At 37.5% G+C, this 16,275-nt stretch overlaps 1 protein-coding gene across 1 annotated transcript in view; it reads left to right on the top strand.

Annotated features, from left to right (window-relative positions):
* Positions 1-16,275, top strand: part of Cp110 (Centriolar coiled coil protein 110kDa) — an 80,419-nt gene that overhangs the window by 25,174 nt on the left and 38,970 nt on the right. Inside the window, exons 5-6 of the mRNA XM_090376108.1 lie at positions 5,273-6,942; positions 13,893-14,110. Coding sequence (XP_090232234.1) covers positions 5,273-6,942; positions 13,893-14,110 — 1,888 coding nt within the window. The remainder of the gene's footprint in view (positions 1-5,272; positions 6,943-13,892; positions 14,111-16,275) is intronic.

Below are 16,275 nucleotides of genomic sequence, written 5' to 3' on the forward strand. Positions count from 1 at the left end.
ATATGCTTCTTTGAAGTTTGAGATTACATGTTCAAATGTAATCTCTGGTGTTTTAATGAACAGGAGATAGTCTAAGCTGTATTGGTAATTTTCTGTCATTAATCATATATTCAGTATTAATCAAAATCATTCTTCATAGCTGAAATTTACAGAAATTTAGATCTGGCATTATATGCACTGTACAGCATGCTTATGCATCCATTTAATTAAACAGCATCACTTGAGGGAACTACAGCATAACTACTTCTGCAGCCTAGCAAATGAGATCTGCACATCATAGCAAATGAGACCTGCACATCACAGTTCTTTTAAGAAAAACATTGAGATTTTGTAGATTTTATTTATTTATTTTATTATTATTTTTTTTTTTTTTTGCATGCTTACAGATAATTAGGTTTAATATGGTACTGCATGACTTTGTTTAATTTAATAGTATTCATAATTTCTGAAATTTAATTTTACATATAGTATACTTTAACTTATGGTATACTTTTATTTTACTCAATCAAAATACTTAAAATTAATTTTCATCATTATTTTCAGAGAGGTACTTTGCAAAATTGAAGAGAAAGTATTCTGCATAAAAGTATTTCTTAGACTCCTGCAGTTTCATGAAGGACCTTGGGGTTCTGAAGAAAACTTAGAGAATATTTGTTGAAAATGGAAATTGAAAAAACATTCTATAAATTTTTTATTATTAATTTTCTGTTTAATTTGTACATATATAAGTTACTGGAGGAATTATCTATTACAATCAGGCGCCAGAAAGACATTTTGCCCTGGGCATCGATAACCCTAGCTACACTACTGAAAGATTGACTATTTGCATATAACGGGGGCATACTTATAACACTTTTGCCGCAGGCATAGGATTGCTTAGCATTAGCATTAGCAGAGGCATTTGATGCAAGAAAGCAAGCTTATGCAGCATCAGCCAAAAAAAAAAAAAAAACACTTCCACTTCACCCCTCTGTTCGTTCAAAATACCTGTCCAGCTGAGCCTTAAACTTATTTAGGCTATCAACTTCCACGACAAGGGATGGAAGTCTGTTCCACCAACCAACCACCCGCTGGCTAAAGGCAAATTTCCGCACGTCTATCCTATATCTGTCTTTCCTCAATTTGAATTTATGCCCTCTCAGGTGATTATTCTGAGCGAGAGGAAGAATCCATCAGCATTGAGCATGCTCAAACCATTCAAGGCTTTATACACCTCTATCAGATCACCTTGCTGGTGCCTAGTCTCCAGACACTGTAATTTGCAAAACTTAAGCCTTTCTTCGTAAGAGCACCCCTTTGTTCCATTCACTAATCTTGTTGCCCTTCTCTGTACTCGTTCCAGCAGGTCTACATCCTTCTTGAAATGAGGCCTCCAGACCTGTATGCAGTACTCTAGGTGTGGCCTGACCATTGCCTTATACAAGGGAATAATCACCTCCTTATCCCTGCTAGAAAAATTCCTATATATCATTGACAATACACCATGAGCTACTCTTGCAGCCCGTCTGCACTGCTCAGAGAACTTCATATCTGCCTGTACAACCACCCCCAGGTCCCTTTCATTCTCTACCACTGTCAGTTTAGTACCACAGAGTTGATACGTTGCTCTGGGGTTGCTGTTTCCCATGTGTAGTACTTTACATTTGTCAATGTTAAACTTCATTTGCCACCTCTCAGCCCATCTGCTCAACCTTTCCAGATCCTGTTGCAGCAGCATAGTGTCAGTAGTGTCCTTGACAACCCTGCCTACCTTTGTATCGTCTGCAAACTTGGACATTAAGCTTGATATACCATCATCAATATCATTTATGAATACAGAAAACAATAATGGACCCAACACTGAGCCCTGAGGGACTCCACTAATAACATTAGTCCATGACGAGCAGTGTCCATTGATTACCACTCTCTGTCTTCTCCCCCTCAGCCACCCCTTTATCCACAGCAGCAATTTGCCTCCAATGTCACACTGCTCCAATTTGTGCAGCAGTCTTCCATGTGCAACAGTATCAAAAGCCTTTCTGAGATCCAAGTATATAATGTCAAAGTTATTCCCTGCATCCAGTTCCTTTGTGACTGCATCATAGTATCCAATCAAATTGGTCAGGCAAGACTTCGCCTTAACAAAACCATGCTGTGTCTGAGCTATAACTGAAGTCTTGTCTAAATGATCCTGCAGTGCTTCTTTAACTAGTGCCTCCATTAATTTTCCTGGAACAGAAGTTAAACTCACAGGTCTATAATTACTTGTGTCAGCCTTTGATCCTCCTTTGTGAATTGGGGTCACATTTGCACATCTCCAGTGTGTGGGTACCTCCCCTGAGTCCAAGGAAACTCTCATAATTATGGCTAAGGGTTTGCTTACTACTTCTGCTGCCTTCTTTAATATAACTGGATAGATCCCATCTACCCTGGGTGCCTTTCTTGTGTTTGTCTTCAACAATTTCTCCTCCACTTTACTCTCAGTTATTACAAGATTCTCTAGCTTACTGCTAAAGTTGAATACACCTCTGGCTTTCCCCTCACTAAATAACTCCTCATGTGTGAATGTTGATGCAAAATATTCATTTAGTTTGTTAGCTACCTGAGCAGGATCATCAACAGTTGACCCATCGATATCAAGTGGACCAATCTGATTCATCCCCTTCCTTCTAGAGTTTACATAAGTAAAGAACTCTTTGCTGTTTTTCTTTGCATCCCTTGCCAAAGATTTCTCGTAATCTGTCTTCGCCTGCCTAACCTCCTTTGTAACTTGGTTACAGATCAACTTGTATCTATCATAGGCTTCTGTGTCATGTGTTAATTTGTATGTATCCCGGCTCTGCCATAATGAATGCCAAAAATGAGTTTTGGATCATTCGGAGAAGGGGGGGTGGGAAATCCCACATCCATTGGCAGAGTGAAAGACCAGTAATTGCCAATAATCCTCGCGTACCTAGAAAGCTCAAACCCGGACACTAGCAGATCCCTCCTCTGGCACAAGGCTAAAGGCCAACAATAAAATAAATTAAATAAATGGATATGAATTAAAAGAACTTCAGGCAGGAATGGGAATGTTTGAATAGCACAGTGCATGCTTCAGATGTATGATATTAATTTTAGAATGTCTGTTCTCAGCTGTACTGAAGAATAAAATAGCCGTTGAGTTATTCTAAAAAAGTAAAAATAGGAAAGAAAAAGCCATTATATGGGAGCTTTTAAAGAAGAAAATTAATAAAATTAAACATACTGCATCACATTTTTCTGTTTAAATTTGAGTTTACTCCCTTGATAGTGAATTTGTATGTTAATTAATTAACAGTCAGTGTGTCTAGTAATAGTAAATGATTCAAGGAAGCAAACTTATATAGCATCAGCAAAAAAAAAACAAAAAAAACCCAGTTCATCCATCCATACCCTCCAAGAATTTGTCTAGTTTGCCCTTGGATTTATTCAACATTTCCACAACAACAGATGAAAGTCTGTTCCAACAATCAACCACCTGCTGGCTGAAGGCACACTTCTATCCTATTCTATCTTCTGAAGGTACATCTATCCTGCAACCATCCTTCTCTGACTTGAATTTATGCCATTTTTTAAAATTCAAACAGCCCTGTAACCATTCAGATTTGGACATGTTTATATACATTTATTTCATTGTTTTCAGGTCCTGGCTCAATCCTGAAAGTACAACCCACATGTTATGATACATTCTATATGTGACGTTCATAAGTGGACTCATTGGAGTATGTCCATATACAAGGTGTAAGCCAAAAGTTTCTGAACTGGAGTAATAAAATTAATTTATACTTACCTTAGTTACATGTTGGCATTGTCTCCTTGAAAGTAGTCCTCTTCAAAGTTTATACATTGATTCCAGCACTTCTCTCACTATTCGAAGAATTTCTGGATCTCCTGTTTCATGATGCTGTCCAATGCTAGTTGAAATTCATCTTGAATCTCCCTGATGACAACGACTCTTCATCCTTCTAATTGGATTTTGAGGTACAGGAAGAAGTCACAGAATACCAGGTAGAATAGCGAGGGTGTAGGACCATCACCATATTTTGTTCTTAGCTAAAAATTGCTGAACCAGTAAAGACATGGAATGGTGCATTGTTGTGATACAGAAGCCAATCCTGAGTGCGGCATTTGTCTGGGAATTTTCTCCTGACAATGCATAACCAAGAACCAATGCAAACATACCTTGGTTCTGGTACAACTATATTTATTACAAAAATTGTGAACCATTTCCCCAACAATTCAGTATCTCAATAAAACTAAACTTCCTTCAACCAGAGCAGTATGCACTTGACTGTTCTGTTCTGATGTACCTAAATCAGAGGTGCATCACTTGGCAGGTCACAAGATACCTGCCAAGCTCCTAGTTACATTTGTTTCTAGGGCAAGCACCTGTTTCTTCAGTGATGCAAATTCTTCTCATAATGCACCACATTTTAATTTGAGATTGGTACACTCTTTACATCAGGTGCAAAGAAAAGAATTGTCAGTTGAGCTTTTTTTGTCTGCTAGACCAACATTAGAATACATGTCACGGGCTGTACAAGCAATGAACATTATGACTCGCACTGGAAATGCCTGCAGGAATTTCTGTCTGAATCATGGTGTCCTCGGATGATGTGTTGAAAGTAGATCTTGCAATAACCATTATTTAGGTAAAATTTTGCTTAAGAAAGATTACAAAATTTAAATTTTCAACATATTACAGAATTTTAGTTCAAGTAATACAGAAATGAAACTGTTACGAAAATATTTTCCACTAGTGAAGTTAAAATTCGCTACTGAAGTAACAAAGAATTTAACTTAGCAGAAATACTTTAGAAAAGTTAAGAATTAAATTTACAAATATTGTAAAAATTTATTTCACAAAATTACTGAAATAAGATTTAAAAATTACAGAAATTAAATTTAAACAAAAATTTTGTCTACTAGACACTTTATTTTAATCCCCTTCAGTTAAACTGCCAAAGCCAACCTTTGACTGTCTACAGTAAGACCAGAGAAGCATTAATTATCTAATTATTTCAATTCCTGCATGGAAATAAAATTGATATTATAACATTAATTAAATTTGGTTAAAATTAAATTATGATCATTTAAGATTATAATTAACAAAGATCATATTTAAGATCATTGTGAGTCTAAAATGTGATATTTCATTAGCTGTTTTTTAATTCAAATTTAATTTAGGAGATTTTACAAAATCATTTGTAGTTAATATTTATTAATATATTTTAACATTTACAAAGACTTACTTTTCATTCCTTTCTTTTAGAAAGTTGACAATGGTGTATTTCCTTTAAATTCAAAAGTCCTGACGCCCTGTGAAGAAACATCTGAAAGAGAAGATGACTTTTTGACCTATAAGAATCAAGCAGATGAAGAAAAAGCTGAAAATGAAAAGGATTTTTTGTCCTACAAGGAGCAGCTTGCTGAAGACAAATCCACAGAAGCAGGTGAGGAAGATGAGTTAGTGTCCTCTGTAGCAGAGAAGTCTGAGACAGTTCTCAAAGAACTAGATAGGGAAAGACTTAAAAGTGATACCTCTGTTGAGGATATGGAAAACATTTCTCTGTTGAGCTTAGCAAAGAAAAGGAGACGTTCACAATCATGTGATGAAACTCTCAGAAAGCCATCCCTTTTTCTTCATAGGAGCTATTCTTTGAGTGATATTACACATTTCACTAACTGTGATATGTCTTTTAAACTAGATAATCCAAAATATGACATTACAATTGTTAATCCAATTGTTATCAATGATTTACAGAAAGTGCCTCAAATAAATAGCTTCAGCAAAAGTGATCTTGTAGTTAAAGATACCTCTTCAGTTTCATCATCTGATGATAGATTTTCTGACTTAGAAGATGACTGTACTTCATCAGTTACTGTTGTGAAAGTCAACATTGAAAATGTTGATGCACAAGATACAGACACAGAAAGCATTCCTACGAGTGTTGCACAAAGTACTGATTTAGAAAAATACTTAATCAGCTCACCTGAGACCATTAACAACTCCAGTGAAATGTCAAAACAGAATATTAATGGATTTGTTTCTAGAATTTCTAGTGTTACAAGTACACAAACGCTTGTTGTTCCTGATACCCAGAGTTCACTATCAGATGAAGGTACTGAGATAAGAAGCGAATCTGTATCCCCATCACAGACTAGTGATACTAGTAAAGTTTCTTGTAATTTAATAACACAAAAGAGACCCAGTAGTCTTGGTGAGAGTTTATCAAAGGATGAAAAAGATTCAGGGGTAGCATCTAAAGAAAAGAATAAATCTCATTTTCGATGTCACATCCGTCGGTCGTCATACACTTTAGATCAGCCATCTCCAGCTTTGATTAAGATTCATACAGGTTGTAGCTGTGATAATAGTCCAGTTAGTGAAAAAATCTTTCCTCACACAAATCCTGTTAACATTGAGGATGCAAATTTTACCTCTCTGCTTAATAATAACAATAATTCACATCTGTTTTCTAAGATACCTCTGCCTGCAAATTCTTTACATTTGAACCAAAGTGACATAGAAGTTGAGAGCATTTGCACTGTTTCTCCTCTGCCACCTAACACCAACCAGAATACTGAGCAACCTAAACATTTGTCCTCAGATGACTTTGCTGACCATCCTTCTGTTTTGACATATGCTGATAAACAAATTTCCATGTTAGAAGAGAAACAGAAACAGTTACGAAGATACCTCCAAGAACTATCCCAGGCAACACCACCTCCAGTGCAAACTCCTATTTTGACTGAATCCTTACTTAAAAGCCCAGATAGTGTTATAACAAATGAAAAATTTCTTCATTTGCATCATGGTGCTATAAACAATATTAAATATGATAATATTGGTAATGGTGGTGGAGATAGCTCAGATATCAGTGGCTTGCAAGATGAATATCTTATTAAATATGGAAATAGTCCAGTGAGTTCTGATTTAAGGTAATTTCTTTCTTTGAATCCCATGATATATTAATTATTATATAAACTATTAAACTAATAGTTGATTTATTTGTATTAAAAATTTGACAAGTTATATTAACTTATTTTTTGATACCTCAACTCATTAGTGGATCCTTGGGAATCTTTTTGTTCTTATCGCTATAAAACATATTCTGTGCTAAAACTTCGCATCTGGTCATGGGTAATTTTTTACTATCTTTTGAGTGCACTATGAGGATTATCAGCTGCAATAATATGTAATTATGAAAACTAAAGTAAAAGGTCAAATGGTCCTAGCGACAGAATGATCACTTGATCTTTGAAAGAACTTCAATTTCACTTTAGCATAGGGCCAGTCATATGGAAATCTTTCAGAGAAAGCGAATGACTTTTTTCTGAAACTTCTTTGATCAAATGCTTACTCAAAAGTTGAGATAGTGTTATAATAAATAAAAATTATTTTCCTCAAATATATTATTGTGGTGTAAATAATATTAAATATCATTATTATTGGTTGAAGGTGGGGATTTCTCATAAAAACAAACATTTCTTTTTTTATTTATTTATTTATTTTGAAACTTGAGAGAGAGAGGGAGAAATGTTTTTGATGTCATGTGATACTTGTACGTGACTGTTGAGCCTAGGCATTTCTACCTCGTGTTGATAATGGATTCCTGGAAAATCAAACATAACACGGAATATATTTTTCTATAAACTTAATGCTACACTGCCCTACCCATTAATATGAACACTTGTATATCTGCAAATAACTTTTATTTACAGGAAAACTAAAAATGTGTGCTGAAACCTTTAGCCTTTATGACAGCTCCTAGTCTTCATGGAACACTTTCCACCAGTTTTTTGTAAATGTCCTTGGATATTTTCTTCGATTAGGCCTTCAAAGCAACAATCAGTTCAGCTGTTTTGTGGACAGTCTCTCTTCACACACACACACATACACACCTGACAATCCAGTTCATCCCAGAGGTTCTCTGACGGATTGAGGTCCTTTCTCAAACGTTCCATCACAGGACTCGCTGCCCTCCCCACACCAGGGAGGGTGGCAATTCTGCTGGCTCTGCTAACCATGAGGGCCATAATATTAAAGTTGCCAACATGTATAGATGAAGAATTCCATATGAGTTTACAGCTAAAATAGACTTATGCTATGGAAGCTATATAATTAGCATGAAAAAGCATTGTTTTTATACATGTGAGAAAAGTATATTTGTACATTAATTATATACCGTCTGAAGCATAGATTTTTATGCTCTAGACCTGTATGGAGATTTGAAATATAACAAATTATTTATTTTTTACATTGGGGGATGGATAGACTTCTCTTAATGGAAGTCCACACAGACTTTCTACAATTTAGTAAAAGAATAATCTAATCCCTCCCCGATCTCCTTCAACCCATGCACAGTACTACTATACTTATATTAATACTAACCAGTACCACTATTCATACTAATAAATAATACTTTAATATAATAGTAATATAATTCTAATACTTACTAATACTAGGTGGTTGATGTCTCTCATCAACTGGTGCAGTACCACCACTTTGCTTATTGGAGGCTTGAAGCAGTGAAACCCATGTTTAGTCTCCAGAACAAAGTTTCTGGAATCCCCTCCCTACCAATCTTCTTCAACCCAAGCACAGTACCAAGTACTATAGGTTTTGATACCTTTCGTGTTTGGAGTTTTCATAAAAAAAAAAAAAAAAGTGCAAGCAGTATGATATGTTGTATTTTATAGATATTATAGGTATGGGCCTTCCTCAACATGCTGCCACAATGCTAACACAATCATCCAAGACATCTAGACAGACCTTAGCATTAATGATTTTGTCCAAAACAGCCAATTGTTCTAAGCCAAACCATGAAAAACAACCCCAGACCATCACACTGTGTGCCAAACTTCATTGTTTGGCAGACACAGTGTAGACAATGTATAGTCGATCTACAGTCTCCAGTGATCTATGGTCTAAAAACTGCGGGCCTCACACCAAGCTAGACAGCATCTCATAATTGGTTGGGGTGATTAGGTGACTTGTGAACAGATGCACAACCATGATAATCCATGTCATGCAGCATTCTGCACACTGTACTCATGTTGACATAGTAATAGTAGTAGTGGCATGTGATGCAAGAAAGCAAATGTATGATCTTATGCAGCATCAGCCAAAAAAAAAAAAAAAAAAAAAAAAAAAAATCACACCATTCCCTCCAAATGCCTGTCCAGTTCCTCCTTAAATTTATTCAACCTATCAACTTCCACAACGACAGATGGAAGTTTGTTCCAGCAATTAACCACCCGCTGGCTAAAGGCAAATTTCCACACATCTAATCTACATCTGTCTTTTCTTAATTTGAATTTATGCCCCCTTAGGTTCGTAATCTGAACAAGTGAAAGGATCCCATCACAATTCAGCGTGCTGAACCCATTCAAGGCCTTATACACCTCAATCAGATCACCGCGCAGGTGCCTAGTCTCCAGCCACTGCAATTTGCAGAACTTAAGCCTCTCTTGATAAGAGGATCCCTTCATTCCCCTCACCAATCTTGTTGCCCTTCTCTGTACATGCTCAAGTAAATCTACATCCTTCCTAAAATGAGGCCTCCGGACCTGTACGCAGTACTCAAGGCGTGGCCTGACCATTGCTTTATACAGAGGGATAATCACCACCTTTTCCCTGCTAGCAAAATTCCTATATATCATTGACAAAACCCCATGACCTGCCCTGGCAACCTGTCTGCATTGCTCAGAAAACTTCATATCTGCCTGCACAATTACTCCCAGGTCTTTTTCATTTTCTACCACCTTAAGTATAGTACCACACAGTTGGTACGTTTCTCTGGGGTTACTTCTACCCAAATGCAGTACTTTGCATTTGTCAAGGTTAAACTTCAGTTGCCACTTCTTAGCCCATCTGCCCAAATTATCTAGATCCTGTTGCAGTAGCACACTGCCATTACTGTCATTAACAACCTTGCCAACCTTTGTATCATCTGCAAACTTCGACACTAAGCCTGATATACCTTCATCAATATCATTGATAAATATACAAAACAGCACCGAACCCTGTGGGACTCCACTAATAACATTAGTCCAAGAAGAGCAGCACCCATTGATTACCACCCTCTGTCTTCTCCCACTTAACCATCCTTTTATCCATTGTAGCAACTTACCCTTAATACCATTCTGCTCCAATTTGTACAATAGTCTTCCATGCGCAACAGTGTCAAAAGCTTTCCTGAAATCCAAATATATGATATCAAAATTATTTTTTGCATCCAGTTCCTTTGTAACCACATCATAATATCCTATCAAATTTGTCAGACAAGACTTTCCCTTAACAAATCCATGCTGTGTCTGAATTATTGCTGCAGTCTTGTCTAGATGATCCTGCAATGCATCTTTAATGAGCGACTCCATTATTTTACCCGGAACAGAAGTTAAACTAACTGGTCTATAATTACCCGTGTCACCCTTCGATCCCCCTTTGTGAATTGGGGATACATTTGCACATCTCCAGTCCGTGGGGACCTCCCCTGAGTCCAAGGATGCTCTCATAATTATTGCTAAGGGTTTGCTTAGTTGCTTTGCCGCGTCCTTTAATATAAGTGGATAGATCCCATCCATCCCAGGTGCTTTTCTTACGTTTAACTTCAACAGTTTCTCCCACTTTTCTCTCAGTTATTACAAAATCATTAAGTATTCTGCTACAATTTGATAACCTTCTGCCATTTTCAAACCTTAATAATTCCTCACGTGTGAATGTAGATGCAAAATGCTCATTCAGTTTGTTTGCTATCTGAGCAGGATCATCAACAGTCGAACCATCGATGTCAAGTGGACCAATCAGATTCATCCCCTTCCTTTTAGAGTTTATATAAGTAAAGAAATCCTTGCTGTTTTTCTTAGCATCTTTTGCCAAGGATTTCTCATAATCTGCCTTCGCCTGCCTAACCTCCTTTGTAACTTGGTTACAGATCAACTTGTAGCCATCATAGGCTTCTGTGTCACGTGTTAATTTGTATGCATCCCATGCATTTTTCTTCTCTGTTACGAGTCTCATTAGTTCATTTGACAACCATTTAGGCCTAAACCTTGAACAATATTTCTTAATAGGTATGAAACTTTTAGTAACATCTGCGATTAATTCCTTGAATGCTTCCCACTTAGAATTTACTGTTGGTAACATCATCAGTTGATTCCACTGTACAGAATTTAAAAACTGTCGGAGACCACTGTACTCCCCTTTACGGAAGCAAAAACCCTTTCCTTTACCCCTGATGGTAATTAAATCTTTAAGTAAATCCCACGTCAGTACACTGTGATCACTGCCACCTAGTGGTTCTTTTATCTGCAAATTCCTAATACATGAATGATCACTGCTGATAACCAGATCAAGAGTATTACTTTTTCTGGTTGCCTCGCGAAAATGCTGCTGCAGAAAACAATCATCCAATAAATCCACAAATGTCTGACTAGTGTGTGAGTGCCCAAACCACAAGTTCCAGTCAATATCTGGGAAGTTGAAATCCCCCATTATAAGACATTCCGATTTACTAGCCCACTCTATTTCTCTGTACAATTGTTCATTGTACTCATTCGAGTCATTAGGCCTATAACACACCCCTACTCTTATTTTTGCTTTGGCAGTGCTTATGTCACACCAAACTGACTCAACAGTGCACTGTTCATCTATATCAACTGGATGCACTTCTTTTGATTTTATGTTTTTCTTAATTAACAGCATAACACCTCCTCCCTTCCTATCCTGTCTATCCTTTCTGTACACATTGTACTCCCCAAATTCCAGTTCGGCATTCCTTATATCTGTGCGACACCACGTCTCTGATATCCCAACAATATCCGCCTTTGATGTCTTGACCAACACTTCAAATTCATCAAATTTATTTACTATACTTCTAGCATTGGTATACATGCAAGCATACATGCTCCTACTCCTATTCTTTGTTACCCTAACACATCCCATATACCCACCCGTCCCACGATGACCGCCACCCATCCCTGAAACCCCCAACACCCCACGCTCCAGGTCGCTACTTATTCTAATAGAAGTTGTGCAAGAATCACCTTCATCTCTGCCTACGGCTACTGTTAAACTATTAGTCCTTGTATCCCCCCAAGCCATCAGTTTTCCGACCCACCCAACACTGCCTCGATAGCATCAGCAAATATTCTTGCACCCTTTCTATTTAAGTGTATCCCATCCCTGTAGAAGCAGTCTCTCCTGTTAACAAGTACAGACCAGGCTGAAAAAAATTCTATCCCTTGAGCCTTACACAATCTTTCCAGGGCCGAATTTATCGACAAGGCTCTCATCATATACTCCCTCCTATCGTGTCTGGGTTGAATTGCAGACACTTTCAAATTCAACCCTAATTCACGGCTTTTTTTCATCAGTGACCTGTACTTGTTAAGTAATTCGGCCGGTCTCCTACTCTTGCTATCATTAGTGCCAACTTGTACAACTATATCACCTTTTGTGCCCTTAAAAGATGATATCTGCTCTACAACGTCATCAACCTTTGCCCCGGGCAGACATACCTTGGTCCTGTTCCACCTATCCTTTTTACACAATATATTTCCCATCTCCCTGACAATAGAGTCACCAACAACTACTAGTTCCTGTGGGATCAGCGCATTCTGCCTTGGGGGTTGCTGCTGTGTTGCGTGATGACCAAGTGCAAGCTCTGGCATTGATGTGGGCAGCTGAGAGCCTGATCTGCCCCTCAATTTAGATCTTTCGAGGGCATTCAACCTGTCCTTCAAACTCTCATATAGGCACATAACAACGCTGAGTTGTCGTCTGATTTCCTTACACTCCTTACATCGCGCACACACAAAGACATCCCCCATGGCAATATCATGTTCCGCTCCAGATAGTTCGGCAAACATTTCACAAGTTGCACATTTTTTTAGGCTGTGATGCGTTGGAGAATCACCCTCCTCAGTTCTCTCCCGAGTCACAGCACTCCTGCCACTTTGTGCCCGTTGCTTTGCTGCTCTAGTTTGGGGCATGATACTTTAAATTAATAAAATCAATAAATTAAATTAATTAAATGTCAATACTACGCTATCTAATAGAAACAGTGAAGCGTATTACTGTTTCTATAATTATACGTTAGATCTACCTAGCTACCTCAATTAAAAATTTGAATTCCCTATCCCATTTATCTCGTTAAGGGGCTTTTGTGTGTGTGTGTGTGTGTGTGTGTGTGTGTGTGTGTGTGTGTGTGTACTAACCTGGCAAGCTTTATTGACACAATTGCTCATGAGCTGGATGTAAGAAGCAATTTTTACATAGTTTATTTGGGTTTTAGAGGTTACTGTGAACTGGAACATGTTGGGATCACTGGCAAGATTCTATGATGGATTGCAGAGTGGATGCACGGCAGAGGGTTGTGATATTGGATATTCTTTAGATTGGTGCAACATCAAAAGTGGGATCCCCCAAGAATTGGTTCTTGGACCACTGTTTCTGATTTTCATAAACAACAGTGACAAAAGGATAGAGGACATGATGTAAAAATCTCTATGAATCTGCATATCTAAGTTTTCGTATAGAAGATTTGAAAATAAAAACAAGAAAGCCAAGGAAACTGAAAAAAAATTAAAAACTGCTTCCCTCTCTCTCCCCTCCCTCCTGAAGTACACCTTAGTCAAGTCTATCAAATTTAAAACTGCTAAACCCAGGCATAAAATTAGGTAATGGTTAAAGAAATAAAATTATTTCTTAATTTCAAACCTTTCATTTTTCATTTACTTTCCATTCTGCATCTCTGAAATTTTAGAGATGCAGATTTATAGAGTAGAGTTATCTCTAAAAAGAAGTTTCTAAACATAATTCTTATTAATTAAAATTATTCATTTAAAACTTTGTCTTTTATAAAAGTTACAAAATATATTTGTAGATGCTCTCCTCTATCCATGGTAACAGATGAATTAATAAAAGAAAAGAATCATATTTTTGACACTATTAGACATCAGATGCAAGTTCGTCACCAACAACAGATGGAAACTTTATTGGAAGAACAGCGTCGACAATGGCAACAGCTACAAGATGAACTTCTCCGTCAAGATGAAAACTTGCAGCAACAGATGGATTGCATGCCTTCTACTGCTTCTAATGGTGAAACCATTGTAGTGTATTTATATATCTATTGTTATGAACTGCACAGAAATAGTACATAGCTCTTTAAAATGCAGGCATACATTGCATATTTAAAGTGCTGTTTAAAATTGAAAATTTTAAATTACAGTTAAGGTTAAAAAAATTTAAACCTCATTCCAGAATATTGTTATATACCATTTAGAATTAGTGATTTTGGTGTAAACTGGAGATACCAAATATGTAGCCAGCCAGCCAGGCTGCATACAGAACACAAATTAGAGTATACAACGGTGTATCTCACAAGCCCTTGATTTTAGTACCAAAGCAACTGAGTTGAAGCATGGATTTTGCTCGCTCGCTCGCTCTCTCTCTCTCTCTCTCTCTCTCTCTCTCCCCCCCCTCCCCCCTCCCTCAAGCAGTAAATACAGAGTAGTTCAATTTCAAAGAATCCAGAAATCACCTTTTATAGTTTATTAATGATGACCAATACAACTCTAGCTGTTTGTATGCAGATGTTTAGAATTATTATTAGTAGTAGTAGTGGCATGTGATGTAAGAAAGCAAGTGTATGAGCTTATACAGCATCAGCCAAAAAAAAAAAAAAAAATTACAAAACCATTCCCTCTAAATGTTTGTCCAGTTGCTCCTTAAATTTATTTAACCTATCAACTTTCACAACGACAGAAGTTTGTTCCAGAAATTAACCACCTGCTGGCTAAAGGCAAATTTCCGCACATCTATTCTACATCTGTCTTTCCTCAATTTCAATCTGTGCCCCCTTAGGTTTGTAATCTGAACAAGTGGAAGAATCCCATCAGAATTCAACATGCTCAACCCATTCAAGGCCTTATACACCTCAATCGGATCACCTCACAGGTGCTTAGTCTCCAGCCGCTGCAATTTGCAGAACTTAAACCTCTCTCTCTTGGTAAGAGGATCCCTTCATTCCTCTCACCAATCTTGTTGCCTTTCTCTGTACATGCTCAAGCAAATCTAAATCCTTCCGAAAATGAGGCCTCCAGACCTTTACGCAGTACTCAAGGCATGGCCTGACCATTGCCTTATACAGAGAGACAATCACCTCCTTTTTCCTGCTAGTAAAATTCCTGTATATCATTGACAAAACCCCATGACCTGCTCTGGCAGCCTGTCTACATTGCTCAGAAAACCATATCTGACTGCACAATTACTCCCAGGTCTTTTTCATTTTCTACCACCTTAAGTGTAGTACAACACAGTTGGTACGTTTCTCTGGGGTTACTTCTACCAATATGCAGTACTTTGCATTTGGCAATGTTAAACTTCGGTTGCCACTTCTGAGCCCATCTGCCCAAATTTTCTAGATCCTGTTGCAGTAGCACACTGCCATTACTGTCATTAATAACCCTGCCAACCTTTGTATCATCTGCAAACTTCAACACTAAGCCTGATGTACCTTCATCAATATCATTGATAAATATACAAAACAACAGTGGACCCTAAACCGAACCCTGTGGGACTTCACTAATAACATTAGTCCACAAAGAGCAGCACCCATTGATTATCACCCTCTGTCTTCTCCCACTCAACCATCCTTTTATCCATTGTAGCAACTTACCCTTAATACCATTCTGCTCCAATTTGTACAATAGCCTTCCATGCACAACAGTGTCAAAAGCTTACCTGAAATCCAAATATATGATATCAAAATTATTTTTTGCATCCAGTTCCTTTGTGACCACATCATAGTACCCAATCAAATTTGTCAGACAAGACTTTCCCTTAACAAATCCATGCTGTGTCTGAATTATTGCTGCAGTCTTGTCTAGATGATCCTGCCATGCATCTTTAACCAGTGACTCCATTATTTTACCTGGAACAGAAGTTAAACTAACTGGTCTGTAATTACTCGTGTCACCCTTTGATCCCCCTTTGTGAATTGGGGACACATTTGCACATCTCCAGTCCGTGGGAACCTCTCCCGAGTCCAAGGATACTCTCATAATTATGGCTAAGGGTTTGCTTACTTCCTTTGCCGTCTCCTTTAATATAACTGGATAGATCTCATCCACCCCAGGTGCCTTTCTTATGTTTAACTTTGACAATTTCTCCTCCACTTTGCTCTCAGTTATTACAAAATCATTAAGCACCCTGCTACAATTTGATAACCTTCTGGTATTTTCAAACCTTAATAGAAATCTAGA

Source organism: Mastigoproctus giganteus, chromosome 6 (genome assembly GCF_048544385.1).
Source record: "Mastigoproctus giganteus isolate SK-2022 chromosome 6, ASM4854438v1, whole genome shotgun sequence".
NCBI classification, from domain to species: Eukaryota; Metazoa; Arthropoda; class Arachnida; order Uropygi; family Thelyphonidae; genus Mastigoproctus; species Mastigoproctus giganteus.